The 18228-nt window shown below is 44.0% G+C and overlaps 1 protein-coding gene across 5 annotated transcripts in view; it reads right to left on the minus strand.

Moving 5' to 3' along the window:
• Nucleotides 1-1052: 1052 nt before the first annotated feature.
• znf512b (zinc finger protein 512B) overlaps nucleotides 1053-18228 on the minus strand; it is a 91956-nt gene continuing 74780 nt past the window's right edge. For all 5 annotated transcript variants that reach the window (XM_080763169.1, XM_080763171.1, XM_080763168.1 and 2 more), the window contains 6 exons: nucleotides 15257-16006; nucleotides 14019-14435; nucleotides 12635-12736; nucleotides 11997-12059; nucleotides 10925-11023; nucleotides 1053-8561 (listed from right to left, as the gene is read on the minus strand). In XM_080763169.1, the coding sequence (XP_080619295.1) occupies nucleotides 8133-8561; nucleotides 10925-11023; nucleotides 11997-12059; nucleotides 12635-12736; nucleotides 14019-14435; nucleotides 15257-16006 (1860 nt within the window). In that variant the 3' untranslated portion in view covers nucleotides 1053-8132. The remainder of the gene's footprint in view (nucleotides 8562-10924; nucleotides 11024-11996; nucleotides 12060-12634; nucleotides 12737-14018; nucleotides 14436-15256; nucleotides 16007-18228) is intronic.

An 18228-nucleotide genomic window follows, 5' to 3' on the forward strand; every position in this document is an offset into this window, starting at 1 on the left:
CAATAATGGGTCTCGGTCCCCTTCTCTCTAGCTCTTTAGTAAACTTTTGTAACATTTCACTGATTTCAGGTGCTGGGACACCAATTTCATCCAATCAGGAGAGAGAGAGAACCCATTGATCAGATTCAATTTGACAGTGTTCTAGCCCTGAAACATGACTGTCATGAATAATCATGACAGTCAAGCTTGTGAAGTATACGAGCGTCATGAACCATAACAGTGACAATTCCAAATGTTCTGTCAATTCCAATTTCACTTGGATTAGTATGTATTAGTCATCTCTCCTGACTGGATGAAACGGATACAAGAACGGTCGCCCCAAAACACTCCCACCCCGGGTCAAATCCAGCCACCTCTGAACGTTCACCGGCAGGTATTCCTAAACGTAACCTCGGTAAAACTATGCCTAAACCTCACCGTATTCCTCAATAGCCTCTGTAAAACAATGCCTAAACCTCACCTTATTCCTCAATATACTCTGTAAAACTATGCCTAAACCTCACCTTATTCCTCAATAACCTCGGTAAAACTATGCCTAAACCTCACCGTATTCCTCAATAACCTCTGTAAAACTATGCCTAAACCTCACCGTATTCCTCAATAACGTCTGTAAAACTATGCCTAAACCTTACCTTATTCCTCAATATAAACCTCTGTAAAACTATGCCTAAACCTTACCTTATTCCTCAATAACCTCTGTAAAACTATGCCTAAACCTTACCTTATTCCTCAATAACCTCTGTAAAACTATGCCTAAACCTCACCTTATCCCTAAATGTAATCTTGTTAAAACTATGCCTAAACGTCACTTTATCCCTGAAGTATAACCTCTGTAAAACTATGCCTAAACTAAACCTAACCTTATTCCTAAACGTAACCTCATAAAACGATAGGCCTATGGCTATGTCTGAACCTACGCTGTAACCTTATTCTGTACGTAACCTCATTAAAACTGTTAAACGATTAAACTATAAGTAAGTCGCTGAAGGCAATCATATATGGGCCGAATTGCCAGACGTGCTCCGCATGCAAAAGGAATTCCTGGGTCAAAATAATGTGTTTTAGGGGTTTATTTTAAAGCAGTGTAAAAAACTCATAAGGGTGCTCAAACGTGAAGCAAAGTAACCACAGCATCAACGTGAATAAAGTAAATAAAATAAAGCTAAATAAAGCAAAATAAAGCGGCCAACACAAAGTACAGCGTCCCACACACCCCCCCTCTCAGGTGAACAGGGGATGTGAAGATAACCAGGTCCGCCCCTATGCCCGTCAATCATCCACATTAAACACCAGTGACAGACAGCCCATTCATTTCATTGACCAAAACTTAAACATAACATTAAACCAATCATGGCTCCTACAAAAACGATATGCCTACTAACCCTATTCCTAAACTTAACCTCATTAGTGCCTAAATGTAACTTTATTCCTATAACTTTAACCTCAGTAAAATGATTGCTGGGGGCAATCGGTCTGTGAACAAAAAGGGTTACAGATGAAACTGGTACCCCAACCTGAAGATGTATTTTTGGGTATACTAAAGAGATCGAGAGAAGGGGAGAGACCCTACTGAACAATGCAGAATGTAGACCTACTTAAAAATAAAAAAATCACTTACAAATCCTTCAAGTGTTTCATCATGTACTATACACATGGCAGTAAACAATAACAGCAACTTAGTCAACAACATTTTTATTAATTAGTTCAGGGATAATAATGCACAGGTAATACAACAAGTTTGTGGGGGTGGGGGGGTAATTGTAACAGTTCAGACTCAGAGGAGGTGATGCCTCCATTTTGTTAGGTACTATACAGCCTAATTTAAATCATGGACACCTGCAATACAAAGGTATAGGAACATTATTAGTTTCATTTCACCTACACAGTAAAAACCCCTCAGTGTTAATTTATCCGTTTGCGACCCAGAGAGAGAGAGAGAGCATACAATACAAATGTAACCGAATGGACCCGTCTCACACGCTCATTTGGTTATGTTTGTGCACTCTCTTGGGTTACATTAAACACGTAAAAGATTTGACTGCATATATATACCAGTTATAATCTAACACCACCATCTCTCATACAACTATAGCTTCATCAGGCAATGTAGGTCGATGCGCATGTCCTGCTTTTTACCAGTAGGTGGCATACAAAGTGAGCCACTCTTCTGAAGGTTCTAAAGAAGGATTTCTAGGGGGGGGAGAGATTAGCCTTAGTTTGGAGGAGGGAGGATGGGGGGGGGGGGGGGGGGGGGGGGGGAGGAGGGGGGTAACATTGCTGACAAAGGGAAGACAACTCAGCCTGCAGTATCCCCTCAGATACAAAAAGTCACGCCACACACAGTTCCAGGTTAACTAGAAAGCTCCAACAACACTCCTAATTCAAGCCTATTTCATGGGATAGTAAGTGCACTAAAATACAGAAACCAACACACCGCACGTACTGTACTGTATTGTACTCACGCCTCGATCGTCGTCCCTCATAGAATATAGATCATCATTATATAAAGGACTGTACCCTCCATGTGTTTGTCAGTCAGTCAATTAATTCATTAATTAATGTGCATCAAACTGGATAAAGCAAACAGTGTATTCCAACACATTAGGCCTACAATGTTTTTTTTTTAATGATTTTCTTTTTGTGGACTACAAAACAAGTTTTAAATGTTTTTTTTTCCTTTTTCTTACTCGTTTTAGATTTAATAATATGTAAAAGCCTTTTCAAAGCAAAACAAAAAGCCAGGGAGTGTGTGTGTGTGTGTGTGTGTGTGTGTGCGTGCGTGTGTGTGTGTGTGTGTGTGCGTGTGTGTGTGTGTGTGTCTGTGTGTGTGTGTGTGTGTGTGTGTGGTGTATTAGTGGGTACGGGGGTGGGGGAGAAAAAAAAGAAAGCCATACAATTTTGAGAATACACTTATCAATATCAAAATATCAGCAAGCCAACGAAAACAGCTAAATATGTGTGTATTGCTGTTACCGTACTCTCTTCTAAACAATGTCTGCAGTTCTAGCCTCACACCGCGGGATATGTGCGTTTCTCCACATCCTAGTAGGAAGACAGATAATAAAGGGCGTGATAAAATAGAAAACACTCACTGGTCAAAAAGCAGTGCTAAAACTATCATATTGCAACACCAAAGCTCGTTAGGTAAACATGGTCCAATCGTGGTCGTAAATCGACGAAAACAAGAGACAAAAGCGACTAGAATGAGTTGATTCTGTGCCACAAAACAAAGAACTCTCACCCAACCATTAAAGTGTTATTATAACCAAATCATCCTGACGTCCAGTCATCATCATCGTTAAAAAGGTGCTAACTCGCTTCATACACAGTCACTTCACGGCAACGTTCATCTTGTTTACTCTCGAGACCAAATGGACCCTTAAAGAGTTTATACAAATGGAACCAAACGGATCCTTAAGGCAGTGGTTCTCAAGACCCCCCCAAAATATTCATACTTGAACTCGGCGACCTCACTCTGACAAGCATTTGGGAATTGTAGGAGTCGAGGCATTCAATTTAGTTTGATTTGGTTCTACAGATAGATATTGTGAAAATAGCCGAACTATTTCCGCCTCTTTCAGGTAATATTTGACAATTTGACCGATCTTTTTTTATAGCATAGTTTGTTGGTTACCTTTGACATACAGTAGTTTTTTCATTTGACGTATTTTAGAGGTATTACACTACCTCTAAAATGCAGATACCCTGTATACACCAATACTGTATGTTGTTTGTTTGTTTACTGTTGAGAATGATGCACATTAAACTAATCACGCCCCCCAAAAAATAAATAATACAATAATAATAATAATAATATCACCAGTTTGGGAACCACTGCCCTAAGGGCCCGTTGAATCTCGTGAACACTGTATATTTCACTGTATATGCTGTAGGTCTGAACAACTCTTCAGTCAAACCTGGACAGAAGGAAACAAAAGTGTCCCCCCCCCCCCTCCCCACACACCCTGCTAGAAAACCGACATGTGCATAATCATCACCTCCAACCCGAACTCCACTCCATTAGCTGATTGAAAAATGGAGGAATTCCATTCAAATTGTTTTGTAAAACAGTTTTAAAAACAAACAAAAAAAGGTGTAAGGACAATGCACATTCACTGGGACATCCTTGTTGAATCTTAAACTCAAATTCTTTCCTGCAAACACTCTTTAGTTTTGACATCAGCCTTTGATTTTAAAACGATTTTAAAACGATGGCATTAACGATTGTTTTTGTTGGTGCAAAAAGTCAGATGACTTGACTTGCCAGCTAGTGCAGTGGTTCCCAAACTTTTTCAAATCAACATTTATTAGGCCACAGACACCCCCCCATTTGAAAACATATGCCAGTGACCCCGATAATTAAGGGAGGATCTTTACGGCTACGGATTCCAAAACGTATTAATTTCAAGGGCCCCCAGTTTCACACGCATTATGCCACGGATCCCCGATTTAATGGCATTTCTATCTCTGGTACCCCAATTTATATTGTAAAACCAAACCACTGTTAATTTAACTCTGAGAGTGTACAAATATTTGTACACTCTCTGAGTTACAGAGTACAGACCCTTAAGGGTCCATTTGGTTCCAATCATTTAGCTGGGTCCCCCCCCTGGAATTCCTTCAAGTACCCCTGGGGGTCCCCGGACCCCACTTTGGGAACCACTGAGCTAGTGGACTGACTTGAGTGATGCTACGTCTCTTCAGCAGTCTGTAAGGTAGAGAGTGGAGAGGAAAGCACCGTTCAAAAGAACCACTTGAACCCTCGCATCTCTACTCTGTCTCTCGGAGGCGCTCACAACGCCTCCTCGGAAAGATCACAACGTTTCACTTCAAAGCCTCCAATACACGTTGTGAGCTTCAGCTTTTATTTTGTTTCTTCCGCTGAAGAGCTTTGGTGTAGAGGGAAATATTAGCAGACCTAGTATAGACTAGCCCATACTAGTATGGGGTAGGGCTAGCCTATACTAGGTCTAAGTTGACCCGGGTCAACTAAGTATACAGGGTTTACTGGAAGTGGTTAAGTATCACTTGGTCGACAAATTGATACTTTTGCTCGACAAAAGTGGCATATATTCAACTGAAGAGTGTTGCTTAACAGTTAAAATTCCGTACTTTTTTTTCGAGTGAATCGGTTGACAGTACATCATCATCTTTGAAATGGTTATACGACAAAGAATAAATTTGCCTTTTAAGTTATCTCATCAGAATATCCTCTCATCAACAAACTTTTATACACTCCCAAAGCTATCTGATTGCTCTCTGGGTAATAACACACAAGAGAATATAAAATAGATCTATGATCTTTCATTTTTCAGCAAGCAAGTCATTGTTATTCATCATTATGGATAATATACACACTAAAATATAAATCAAATATTCATGGTTCTTTCATTTGCTCAAATCATTTCATATAACTTTGTGGATTCAAGTATCTACTTTTAAAGGTTGTTAAAGTGAAAATATTATTATTCTCTGATTGCACACATTAGGTCTTTCCATACATGAAAGAATCTTGTAAAATTGGACTATTTTATTCCTTATAACCTTTTTTATTTCATAACTTTTTAAACATTATTATTATTTTTAATCTGAGGATGGACTATCGGTGACCGAGCAGCCTTGTTTTCAACAGGACCAGATATGGCTTTAGTGTCATGAGTTAGAAATGATGTTCCTGCTGAATCACATAGAACTACACAGTAAAATCTTTACAGTAGTGTACAGTCATCTGCACACTGTCGGAGTTAAATGAAAGCTGAAATTCATAGCTTTTCTTTTGTGAACAAAGCGTTATTTTAACCAATCTGTCACTACAACAGTAGAGCATATGTTAATACAATATAACAAACACAACTGTGGTAGTTATATTTGGTCTCCCTGTTCTTCGACTGAGCAGTTCAGATGGCTGTGATTGGGTAAGGGCCACTACTGGTTGACAATAGGTCCTGCGTGAAGCTCAAAGCATAATATCCCTGTCGACAAAAACACATTTTGACGCTCGTGAGGGAGACCCCGAGGTGAATCCTGAGTAGGACATAATACATGTTACGGATTACAGCTTTACAGTACTCACAACTTTACTGTGTAGTAAGAGTTTTAACGTGCTGCTCGTTATCCATCGAACTACAAATTTTAGCGTTCGTGTAGTTTATCTTATAGGATTCATACATAATCCTGCTTCTACGTCTCACTTCGGCGAGGCTCGGTAAGGGTTAATATACTCCTAGAGTGCAAAAATACAAGAGGGCAGCCGGAAGGGGGGGGGGGGGGGGGGGGTTAAGGGTTAAAGTGCAAAGGTAAATAGCTTTTTAGAGACCCAGGAGTCAAACATTAAGCATTGACGATCACCTCTTGAATATTCATTTTGCAAAGACTTGCACGTTTCATAAAAACACCGTCGTCCACAGACTTTGTACAAAAGACGACTGGTTAATTATTTCGTTTGCTCAGCTGTTTGATTCTAGTGAACGCCTCGCTATAGGTCCTCGAGGCTCACTTTTAGTGCTGAATTTACGCCCTGTCGCACGCCCCGCTGTCGCTCGCCTGAAAGGGAAAGCTGAACGATGCGTCGTGCAATGGAGTCTAAATAGAGCTTTTTTTTAAAGATGGTAGCATCTCATTTGATTGTGCCGCAATGGTGCAACAAGATCTCCTCCACACGCCTTCCCCACTTTCTGTCAAGCGTTTCGCATTCATCAATCCTATTTCTGGGACAGAATACTTCAAGTTCTATTAAATCTATTAAAACAATGTCACGTTTAGTATTACTGTGGCTGAATGAAACAATACCACAAACCTATTATTATTATTATTATTATTATTATTAGCTTACTGGCTTGATCTCTCGCTTGTTTTTTTTTTCTTCTTCTGGATATTCTGCTTAGGTTGCTCTATAAAAACTGTGGCCTTTTTGTTAATGAATTAAGTTTGTCAAATCGGACCGATTTCGTACTGTAATCATGTGTTGAGATTATGTGTCGTGTCGACATAATCTCAAAAGAAAAGGCGTTGAAATTACATTTCAAAAGTAACGAAAATCATCTGATATCAAACCACACGCAGAGCAACAACGCAGAACATGATTAACAACTGATTAATGTGTTAGCTTACAAAACATTCAGTTGTAAAAAAAAAAAAAAAAAAAAATCAAGCATGAAAACAAAAATGAGGGGAGAAAAAGAAAAAGTGACAAATGCAGATCAATACAACATTGCACTATAGTAGCTCGCACAGCACATAATTTAGATTGCTTATGATCCAATTTCACACGTTGGCCATGACAAGTGATAAGATGGCATCATTGCTTTGAGTATATAGATATATAGATATAGATATCGCTTATGTACATAGTACAGTATATCCGTGAGATAAAAACAAAATGTGAAAACACTATTGTCAATAAAAAAAGGACCTCACCATGCTGACAGAATATCCTTTTAAAAAAACCTCTCAAACACAAACATGAACCTATACTGACCTGTTCACACTCAATTTAGTTTAGAATACTACTTGAGATTAGAAAACGCTATCCCAAAAAAATAAAAATAATAATAATACTATTAACCACTCTGGCGTCCCTATTTTCATTATAGGTCGAAAATAGCTGATCTAGAAGCTACTCAGTGAGCTTGTAGAGTGGCAATTAGATTATTATTATTATTATTATTATTTTAAACAGGGCTGAAGTGGTTCACTTCTGCTTATATGACTACATGAAACTGAAATGTTGTGCCATTATTAATAATGCTGAAATTAAATGGAATGAAGGGGGGAAAAAACCAAAGCGTTCCACATGGACGTGGTTACTGTATATATATATATACCAGTAGACACATTGTAACTGTAGGGCCATTTAAAACGTGGTTACTGTATATATACTGTGTATATATATACTGTATATACCAGTAGACACATTGTAACTGTAGGGCCATTTTAAAACCACCATTTTAAAGTGTGAACTAAGAAGTTTTGTACTTTTGCAAGGTTGTCGAAACGACGCGTTCTTCTCTTGTGCCGAACGTCCTCAATGGGCGTTATATTAGTAACATCTTTTAAACACATCCTGGTTTGTGAAAATGTGAACCGATAGCATCCACTCCTGGGCTGTTGGGGTTGGGCGGGGGGGCGGGGTACTATTCGGGGGGCGGCAGCACCCTCTTGGGTTTGCTCCGTCTGGGGGCGTGGGAGGAGGTGGTGACGTGCTGTCTGTTTAGGGCCGCACTCCCACTGCCGTCCGTGGGGCTCGGGTTCTGGTGGGTGGTGTTGTGGGTCTGGGTGCTGCTGAGGGTCTGCACGGGGGAGGTGGAGGAGGGGCTGAGGGTGGTGGTGGGGGGAGGAGGAGGAGTCGAGTTCAGGGCGACGCCACCGCCGTCGGGAGTCTTTTCCGGGACGGGGACCGAATCGGCCGCCATGAGGGGGCGCTCTTTGGGCTTCCTGCCTCTCTTCTTGCCAGGGGTGGCTCCGTTCCGCACCTCGGCTTTGATCCCCCCGTCGCCCTCCGGGGCTTTGCTCTTGCTGCTGGAGGAGACGGTGTGAGCGGGGGCCGCCGCCCGGAACCAGTTCTGTGGGGCGAAGGAGGCGCAATGGAGTCATTCTACGCAACAACGCTTTCCTCTATTTTTACCCCTTTTCTCCCCAATTTAGTCGTCATGCCACAGGTCTGTGTTGTCACTGCAAAGTCAAAGTCAAGTCAAAGTCATAGGATTTGTCACACACGTTACCGCAGTGAAATTTGTTCTCCGCATTTGACCCATCTCTTGGAGCAGTGAGCCGCAGCCAAGGAGCGGTGAGCTGCAGCCGTGCGCCGCGCTCGGGAATCTTTTGATTAGTAGATTTGACCCCCAATCCAACCCTTTGATGCCGAGTGTCAAGCAGGGAGCCACTGGGTCCCATTTTTACAGTCTTTGGTATGACCCGGCCGGGGATCGAACCCCGACCTCACAGTTTCAGGGCGGACACTCTAACCACAAGGCCACTGAGCTGTCCTACTGGCTGTGAGGAGCCCCCACCGGGAGGACGTAGGGCCTTCGTCCTAGTCCTCCCGCCCAACACTCCCCGCTGACAGCTGTGTAGGAGTACGTGTAATGACCTCCCCGCCCTGCTGGGGAGGTGGAGGATGAGTCAATGTCTAAAACATTGACACAAAATGTTTGACACAAAGTTTACCGTGATCGTCTGTCATTTAACTAAAAGAAGACAAAAAAATGATGATGAATTTGGCAAATTACTTTGCTAAATTAGCCCCATATTTGCCACGTCGATTTCAGTATTGGCATTTAGGGAAATGACAGACAACTATTTGAGGATTTTTACGGTCTGTGATTAAGTAATTTACTTTTTGTTCACTCAGTAATGTGTGGGAAAACCCCAGCCTCGGTCAGATCTGGCCACATGTTGTTGTTGCACCATTTTCACTTCGTTTACTCTCCCTCCCCACAATTCCTGCTGTAATTGGAAGAAAAACTCTCTCCTGCCGTTAATCACTTCCCTGTGCTTCAGCATTAACCCTTTAGCCTCATCGTTTATACGCTGCTGGAAGAAGGCTTCAACAAGCGACTGGGCACCTGGTCACGCCTGGCTGTTTTCTAGCTTTGCCGCCACTATAGAGTGTCGCAGTCCCTCCCCCTTTCAGAACGACGAGTGGCCTCAGGAAATGAATCCCAATGCATTTTTCTCCATAGGCTTTTCTTAAAGTATTTATTTAAAGACGGTTACGCCGCGGACAAAGCCAACTCGGATCGTGACAAATCATGACAATGAACACAATGTTTTGGGGCCGATCAAATAATTTATAAGAAGAAAAACAAAACAAATAGTGTTGTCTCCTGCCTTTATTTTCTTCTTTCTAATGATTTGATCGGCCCAAAATATTGTGTTCCTTGACGTCATGAGCCAAGGAATCCAGGGAAAAAAACATTTTGATTTTACGACCTACGGTTCAAGAGTTATACCAAAAAAACGTAAAGTTGGCTGTTATAGCGCCACCATGAGGCCGACCGGTATACTTCTAAGGTAATTAATTTGAGTAATTATTATGAATCTCTCCTCCAAGTCTTGTAAGTATAGCCCTTACGGTGTCAGAGGAAAAAAATACTTGAAAGTGAGTTTTTGCATTTTCCCATTCATGTCTATGGGGAAATTTAATGCACTAATTAATTCATATCAATTAAACTATCCAACAACATGTCTTAGCAAAGCACAAGCACACGATTCCCGATGTAGCCCGTCATTTTGACATATGGCTCGAGTGCGTGCTTGTGGGAGGTATAACACGACAAAATAAAGTTTATCTAGTATAAAGAAAAGGACGGGAAATAAAAGGGCACAAAAACAATAGTGTGATTGCCCTCAGGGCAATCACACTAATAATACGGCACGCTCTCACTGCAAGTGATTCAATTTACAATTACAATTTAGGCATTTAGCAGACGCTCTTAATCCAGAGCGAATTACATTAAGCAAGAACAAAAAGCATGGCATATACATCATATATATTAAAAAAAAAAAAATAGTTATCATGAAACATGCGTAAGCTAAGAACGTAACAGTGGAGTATGTATGTAAACTATTACATACTATACTATATTATATATTATACATGTGTACTATAAAGTGCTATGACTATACATAAAATGTAATTCTAGTGCTGTCTACGTAACAAGCTATAAGTCTGTCTAAAATACTATCTAAGTCTACATAAAGTGCTATCTAAGGGGCTAGGCTATAGGGCAAGTGCTACAGGCCATGGTGGAGTCTGAAGGGGTGGGTTTTCAGACTACGGTTTTCAGAACATATACGCTGGCCTCAAGGGGAACAGGCTTCAGGTCTACTGGACAGGACACGCTGCCTACAGTAAGTGTCAGGCTTGGGGAAAACAAAGCGGCGTGTACTGTAGCTACAAGAGGAGAGGCGTCCGTCAGCTCACCTGTGAGTGAGTCTTGCTGATGTGATATTTGACGCCGCTCTCCGAGCTGAACTCCTTCTGACAGATCAGACACGTGTACTTCCCCAGTTCACCTCCTCCCTGCACACACACACACACACACACACACACACACACACACACACACACACACACACACACACACACACACACACACGCAAATGTAGTTGCGAGGGCATTAACACGCATTCATCTCGAGGACATCAACATTTTCAAAGTGCAATGTTATGGATGTCATGCATGTATACGTTTGTTTGTAATACATTTAAACCCAGCAAGCAGCAAGTTATATTAAACCAAAAAGGCCAAAAATAGCCGATCTACAAGCTCACAATGAGTTGCAGCATGATGTGTTGTGAGAAATATTTGTGCATCAATGCGACCTAATAATCCATAGATCGGCTATCAGCTATTTGTGGTGAGCGACAACTTATAAATAATAATAATAATAAGAGGAATGAAAATCAGGCTTTAGGTTCTGACAGTTACACATATGCTACTGTACCTGCGCGGGACGGATCTATGTTTTACCATAACCACTCGGAGCCGGGTTGTAATGGGCCGTACTGTATATCCTGTGTGACTCGGGACTGTCTACCAATTATGTGTAAATACACGCGTGCCGTGGATCTAAGAAGACGTGTAGTGCACTACTGTGTAGTGTGTGTGCCCGTGTGTGTGTGTGTGTGTGCGCAGGCGTGACACGCTGCACTGGCGAAAGAGAAACGCAATGAAGTGCCGTTTTAGAACTGTTTTAGGCTGGTCTAGGATCAGCGCAACAACAACAAAAAGTTGAGCTATACGCAATGCGTGATGCGTCGCTTTCAGTCGTCCCGGTTCTTCGTACATCTTGGTCAGTTTGTTGGTACTTTTTGCAACACACTGGCGTACGATCATGGATTCCTCGCCGGGTCTTTTAAATCGGATTGGAAATAATCGGATCTCGGGAAAAAATAGGAATATCGGAAACGGCTCGGAATCTGACCAAATTGTCAAGGGTCCGTCATTAAAAAGAAACACACACACACACACACACACACACACACACACACACCTGGCTGCAGTTGGCTAGATGAGCTTTGAGTCCGGACACACTGGAGTAGACAGCTTCACAGTTCTGGAAAAGCAGAAACAAACTAGACTGAGCCACAGTAACACAATACCAGGAGAAAATGTTTTAAAATGTTGAAACATACAGTGTACACTGTAACATTTAAATACTCTGTACCTTTGTTATATGTTTAAATACCTTTTCATAAGTCAAGCCTTTGAACTAATAGGTGGGAAATAGTAAACTGACTCCGCCAGATGGAAGAGATGCTTGTTTCACAATCAAATTTGAAAACTGGCTAAGATTGGCTTGCGAAATTCTGCGAATCATTAACAAAGCGTCCGACTGCGGCGAAACTGTGCATGCATATTCGCACTAGGCTGAGGAAGAAAGGCCATAAAGCGCTCCTATCCTGGTGGAGACCTGTGCCCCAAGGGGCACTTTATTAGTTCATCATCATTTGTTTGCCATTTCCGTTTCAGTCCAGAAGGACTGTTTAACTTCACCGGGAGGCTGCTGTTCTTGTAGTAAGCATGTCTGTCGCTGGCTGTGGTCTGCTACTCACACAGACTACTACTGCACATGACAACTGTTTCACTTTTACTTTAGCACATTAGAGAGTGTAAACGCTCGGTTCGTACACTGTTGATGCAGCAGATGAATCCTTTCTCCTTGACTTCATTCTTCCACGTCTCCAGCAGGTCCGGGCTGAAGTTGGGAAGGCCGGGCCGAGTGTAGTTTAGCTGAAACATAAGGAACCACCGGTCAGTCAATAAAGGGTATATGCGCATGCTTAACCCATTCTGACCTGAGATCAGATTCATACGAGGTTTCCACTGGACAACACACTGGTCTGATTAACCCATTCTGACCTGAGATCAGATTCTAAAAAATGTCAGTCGTTCTTCGATTTTTCAAAAATAGCAGACCTACAAGCTCGTAGCGCGCCACTCGGTGGCGCGCTATGAGCTTGTAGATCTGCTATTTTTCAATAGCTAAAGCATAACATGATGCCGACACCAAAATGGGTTCCCGTTCAGAATGGGTTAAAGTGAATGGCACATCGAGTGGCAAAGCAACATGCAAAGTGAGTTTAACGTTGTTTAATGCAATCGGACAGGACTTTTCTGTTTGGATGTATGAGCTGTCAAGGCCATGAAGTAGTTTTTTGCCACTCAGTAGGCCTTCCTGCATAACTTCCTGGTTTGATGATGATGTCACGCGCATACGTATGTGTTCAGACATTACAGACATGACAGAAAAAGACCGGGTTTAACTACCATATTTGTATAATTTTGTATAGTTGCACTTACAGAGTAACTGCTTATATTCTGCTTATTCCATGTTGTATACACATTTAGTAGTTATACTCCTCCTGGGCAATTTAGGCATTTAGCAGACGCTCTAAATCCAATACAAGTCTAACGACAATGCGACACATTGTGAGCTGTGGCTATTTTCAAAAGGTATTCTATACATTTGAAAACGTGTGAAATGGGACATTCTGCATAATGAGTTTCTATAGTTTCTTTGTACTTTTGGTACTATACCAATACTTCTGCACCGAAAGTGTTCATACGTTCATACGGTGGTTTTGAGGTGGGTTCGGTGACGTGACGACGTTGTTGACCGAAGTGCACTTAAAGCAGAATGAAGGCATCAGTAACAGTAAGTGTCGAGTGTTTCCTGGAGTGGAAGTGAGATACCGGTGGGTGGTGTTTATCTGTTTGATGTCAAACACAATTTCAGCTTTCTCTTTCATGCCGCTGTGATGCAGTCCGTTGTCCTTTTCATGTTCGGTGTTGGCTTTGATGTACCGGCGTGTGTGTGTGTGTGTGTGCGTGTGATAATTCCTCTGATGTGTGTGTGTGTGTGTGTGTGTGTGTGTGTGTGTGTGTGTGTGTGCGCGCAAAATTTACAAAAGAAACACAAAAATTACGGAAATACTACTACTAATAATAATTCCGGGTCTTAATGGGTCAGTAGATGAATGAGCATAACGGTACAACATGGTGCTCCTCTCACCCTCTTGCTGTCGGGCACCAGGTCGTCCTTGATGCGTCTCTTGGTGCCCCAGTCCTTGGCCAGCTCGTCCTCGGCGATCTCCTGCAGGTGGAACACGGCCACCTGGGCCGAGCGCCGCCGCACCCGGCCGCTGGGCGTCCGGTCCAAGTCCTCCCCCACGGTGCTCTGCCGCTGCTCCGCCGTGCTCACCCTGTCCCGCTGCTCCCTCTCCCTCTCCCGGGCCTCCTTCTCCCTCTCCCTCTCCTTCTCCCTGGCCGTGTCGCGCTCCTTCTCCTTGGGCCATGATGAGCAGCACGTGGCCGCCGCCGCCGTGGTCGGCCTCTCCGGCCACTCCTTCCTGGAGGAGGAGTCGGCCTGGTGGTGGTGACTCTGCTCCTTCCTCGGCCCCGCCGACGACGGCGATTCCTCGCGAGTCACCTAGAGGAGACGAGAGGGTCAGAGAGTGAGAGATGCTTCGCTTTATAGCGTCCCGGTCGAGGAGAGATGCTAACCAAATACACAACACCGTCTGTTCCTGAATGCTATATAGAGCGTCGCAGTCCTGCCCCCCCCCCTCGAGAGACCCGGAAAATAAATCCCCGTTCATTTTACCTCATAGACGTTTCAAAAAGTATTTATTTAAAGACGTTTACGCCGCGGACGACAACTCTTGTTGTGACAAATCATGACAACAAACACAATGTTTTGGGTCAAACAAAGAATTAGAAAGTAGAAAAAATTGCACTTTTTTTGTAGTTTTTCTTCTTTGTAATTATTCGTTTGGTCCAAAGTATTGTGTTTGGTGTCACGATTTGTCACGACAAGAGTCGGCTTCGTACGCTTAGTAAGGTCTTTAAATAAATACGTTTCGAAATGTCTATGGGGAAAAATGCATCGGGAATTATTTCCTGGGCCTCATGGCGTCGTCATGGAAGCGGGCGGGACTGCGACACTCGTCTATATACTTCACCCCCCAGACCAGGAGTGCTGACGGAGTCTTTGCAGTTACGTTAGGTTGCTTTCTGTAGTCGTTAATGTATAGGAGAAACAGTATAATGGCCGTAGTATGCTTCCTTGGGGAACCCCACTGTTCAGTGGGAGGAACGAAGACAAGGTCCAGCATGACCATGCCGCAGTATTTGCCCGAGTCTACTCCACGTTTTGACGCGGTCGGTCAAATACAGTGAAGTAAATACAGGGGAGTGGGACGTTTCCGATTGGAATCCAAACAGCAGGTGTGAGGCGTGTAAAAGACTTACCCTTTCTTTGCCCGTGTTGTTGTTTGTGTCCGTGGTGGTGGTGGCGGCAGACGACGCGTCCTTGTTGTTGTTGTTGGTGGTGGTGGTGATGGCGTTGTTGGGGGCGGCGGGGTGGTGCTCAGTGCGTGCGTGGTAGTCCTTGACTTTGGGCGCGGCGGGGTGGTGCTCCGTGCGCGCGTGGTGGTCCTTATTGGCGTTGGGGGCGGCGGGGTGGTGCTCCGTGCGCGCGTGGTGGTGGTCCTTATTGGCGTTGGGGGCGGCGGGGTGGTGCTCCGTGCGCGGGTGGTAGTCCTTATTGGCGTTGGGCGGAGCGGGGTGGTGCTCCCCGGTGCGTGGGTGGTAGTCCTTGGCGTTGGGCGGAGCGGGGTGGTGCTCACCGGTGCGTGCATTGTACTCCTTGGCGTTGTGAGCGGGGTGCTCGGTGCGTAGATGGTTGGCGTCGGCCGCGGCGGGGTGCTCGGCGCGTGCGTTACACTCCTTGGCGTTGGGCAAAGTGTTGGGCGCAGCGTTGGGCGCGGGGTGGTGCTCTGTGCGTAGGTGGTACTCCTTGGCGTTGGTGGGCGCAGCGTTGGGCTGCGCGGCGGCGGGGTGCTCGGTGCGTAAGTGGTAGTCCTTGCCGGCCTTGGAGCGGTAGGTCTTCCCACAGTGTTGGCACAGGAAGGAGAGCTTCTCGTCCTCCGAGAGCTCCCTGCCGCAGCGCTTCTGGTGGTACTGGTAACCCATCAGACTGGTGAACTGGGCCGAGCAGCCCTGTTGTGGATGTGTGCACGTGTGTGCGTGTGTGTGTGTGTGTGTGTGTGTGTGTGTGTGTGTGTGTGTGTGTGAGGTCGTATGTAACATGGAGAGAGAGGAACGAGACAAAATTAATAAATGCAAACGTCAAAGTTGAATTTAAATGGAACACAACAGTCGTTTCGGTTTTTTAATTTGTTTTCGTGCAGTGCATTTATTCCTTTACTTTACTTTGACTGTCGTTTATTTTTAGACATGAGAAAAGGGAGGTAAATTTGATTCGTTTTTTTGTTTGTGGGTGGATGTGGTTTTTTTAGGCAACGTGACGAGAACAAGAAGAGCGAAAAGGGTGAGGAAAGGGAGGGAGAGAGACAAATGACAGGACGCAGTGTCAGAGAGAGAGAGAGAGAGAGAGAGAGAGGGGAAGGGAGAAGACAGACAGTGGGAATAAATAAAAACCTCTAACCTGCCGAGGGAGGATACATTATTAAAAACAAACCGGAGTGAAAGGGGGAACAGAAAGGCAAGGGTCCAGGGAGGGGAAAGAGGAGAGAAAGAACACAGATTAAAGAGAGAGAGAGAGAGAGAGAGAGAGAGAGAGAGAGAGAGAGAGAGAGAGAGAGAGAGAGAGACAGGAGATAGAGGGCTCCATTTCTATCTCCGCCGTTACCTGCGACGTGGCCCGCAACTCAGCCGCTGCCCGAAAATTACCGAGTATAGACCGATTCCGTAGCGGGTCTCATGGTCGCAGCTTACGTATTTCCTGTAGGCGGACTCGACATAGCTGCGGGGTTTAAACCCTCACCAGGCGCACCTCTTCTACTACAGTGAACGGCAGAGTGACTGATGTTAGTCTGCCTCAAACTTTACTCTTTTACCTGCTTTTTTACTAACACTAACATTACAAAGATGCCCAGAACATCGAGACGAACCTGTGTAGTTTATGGCTGCTCCAACAGTAGTGGCAACATAAAAAATAAAAAACCGGAATGTCTAATATCCACCGCGGTGGCTGAGACCAGAGCCATTGAGTAATGGTTGAGACGAAGCAGTGAAAGATACATAACGCCAGTCTTACCCAATACCAAATCTTTCTGTTTTATTAACACAAGACTGCTGTACTTTATACCTCATACTTTAAATGCTTAGTATGAGGTATAAAATACAACAGCCTTGTGTTCATAAAACAGAAAGATTGGGTATTGGGTAAGACTGAAAGTATGTATCTTTCAGGACCTTTCACTGCTTTGTCTCAACCATTACTCAATGGCTCTGGTCTCAGCCACCGCGGTGGATATTTTGACATTCCGTATTTATTTATTTTTTATGTTGCCACTACTGTTGGAGCAGCCATAAACTACACAGGTTAATCTCGATGTTCTGGACATCTTTGTAATGTTAGTGTTAGTAAAAAAGCAGGTAAAAGAGTAAAGTTTGAGGCAAACTAACATCAGTCACTCTGCCGTTCACTGTAGTGGAAGAGATGCGCCTGGTGAGGGTTTAAACCCCGCAGCTACGTCGAGTCCACCTACAGGAAATACGTAGGCTGCGACCATGAGACCCGCTACGGAATCGGTCTATAGGAGCTTGCTCTGTCCCTTAATGGTATTTTTTATCCAGCATCACCTGCTATCTATTTTGCCGACACACCGGTATTTGCACCTAGAGGACGGTGTCGCCATGGTGCGTGTTGGCTCGCTTTCCCCCGTAAATTGCTATTTTGGTCACACACATTTGGGAAGGCGATAGTGGAAGTTTAAAAAGCACCCGTAAGCCGCATTTAGCGAAATTAGTTCGGTATAGCGGCGTGCAGTACCGCGCAACCTGCATGGAGATGTCCGCGGAGTGCAGGCTGCAGTCCTCTCTCCTTATTCTCCCACGCATCTCTTTGTAATAATTGTCCTATAATCAGCAGAGGTGAGTGCCCGCTGCCACTTCCTTGTGTGTCCATTGTTTTTATATAATCGTCTAGTCAGTTATTTTGGCTCGTGCCATTTTGCTCGTTCGGTTTCATCATCACCCCATAGAGCAGCAAATGGGCAGCGCAAGGTGAGACTTCAAGGCACTCTTCCATGGGCTATAAAAACAATATAGAACTGGGCATAACGGTCAAACGCATAAGGGATCTCTTAAAGGCATGTGGCAAAGTGATTGGTTTAATTACCGTAACGCCCCAAAACCACACCTATGCACAATGCAACGGAGGTGTTTTAGGGATTTAGACAGGTAACCAAAATACC

Source organism: Protomyctophum bolini, assembly GCF_963924005.1.
Source record: "Protomyctophum bolini genome assembly, chromosome: 5".
NCBI lineage: Eukaryota > Metazoa > Chordata > Actinopteri > Myctophiformes > Myctophidae > Protomyctophum > Protomyctophum bolini.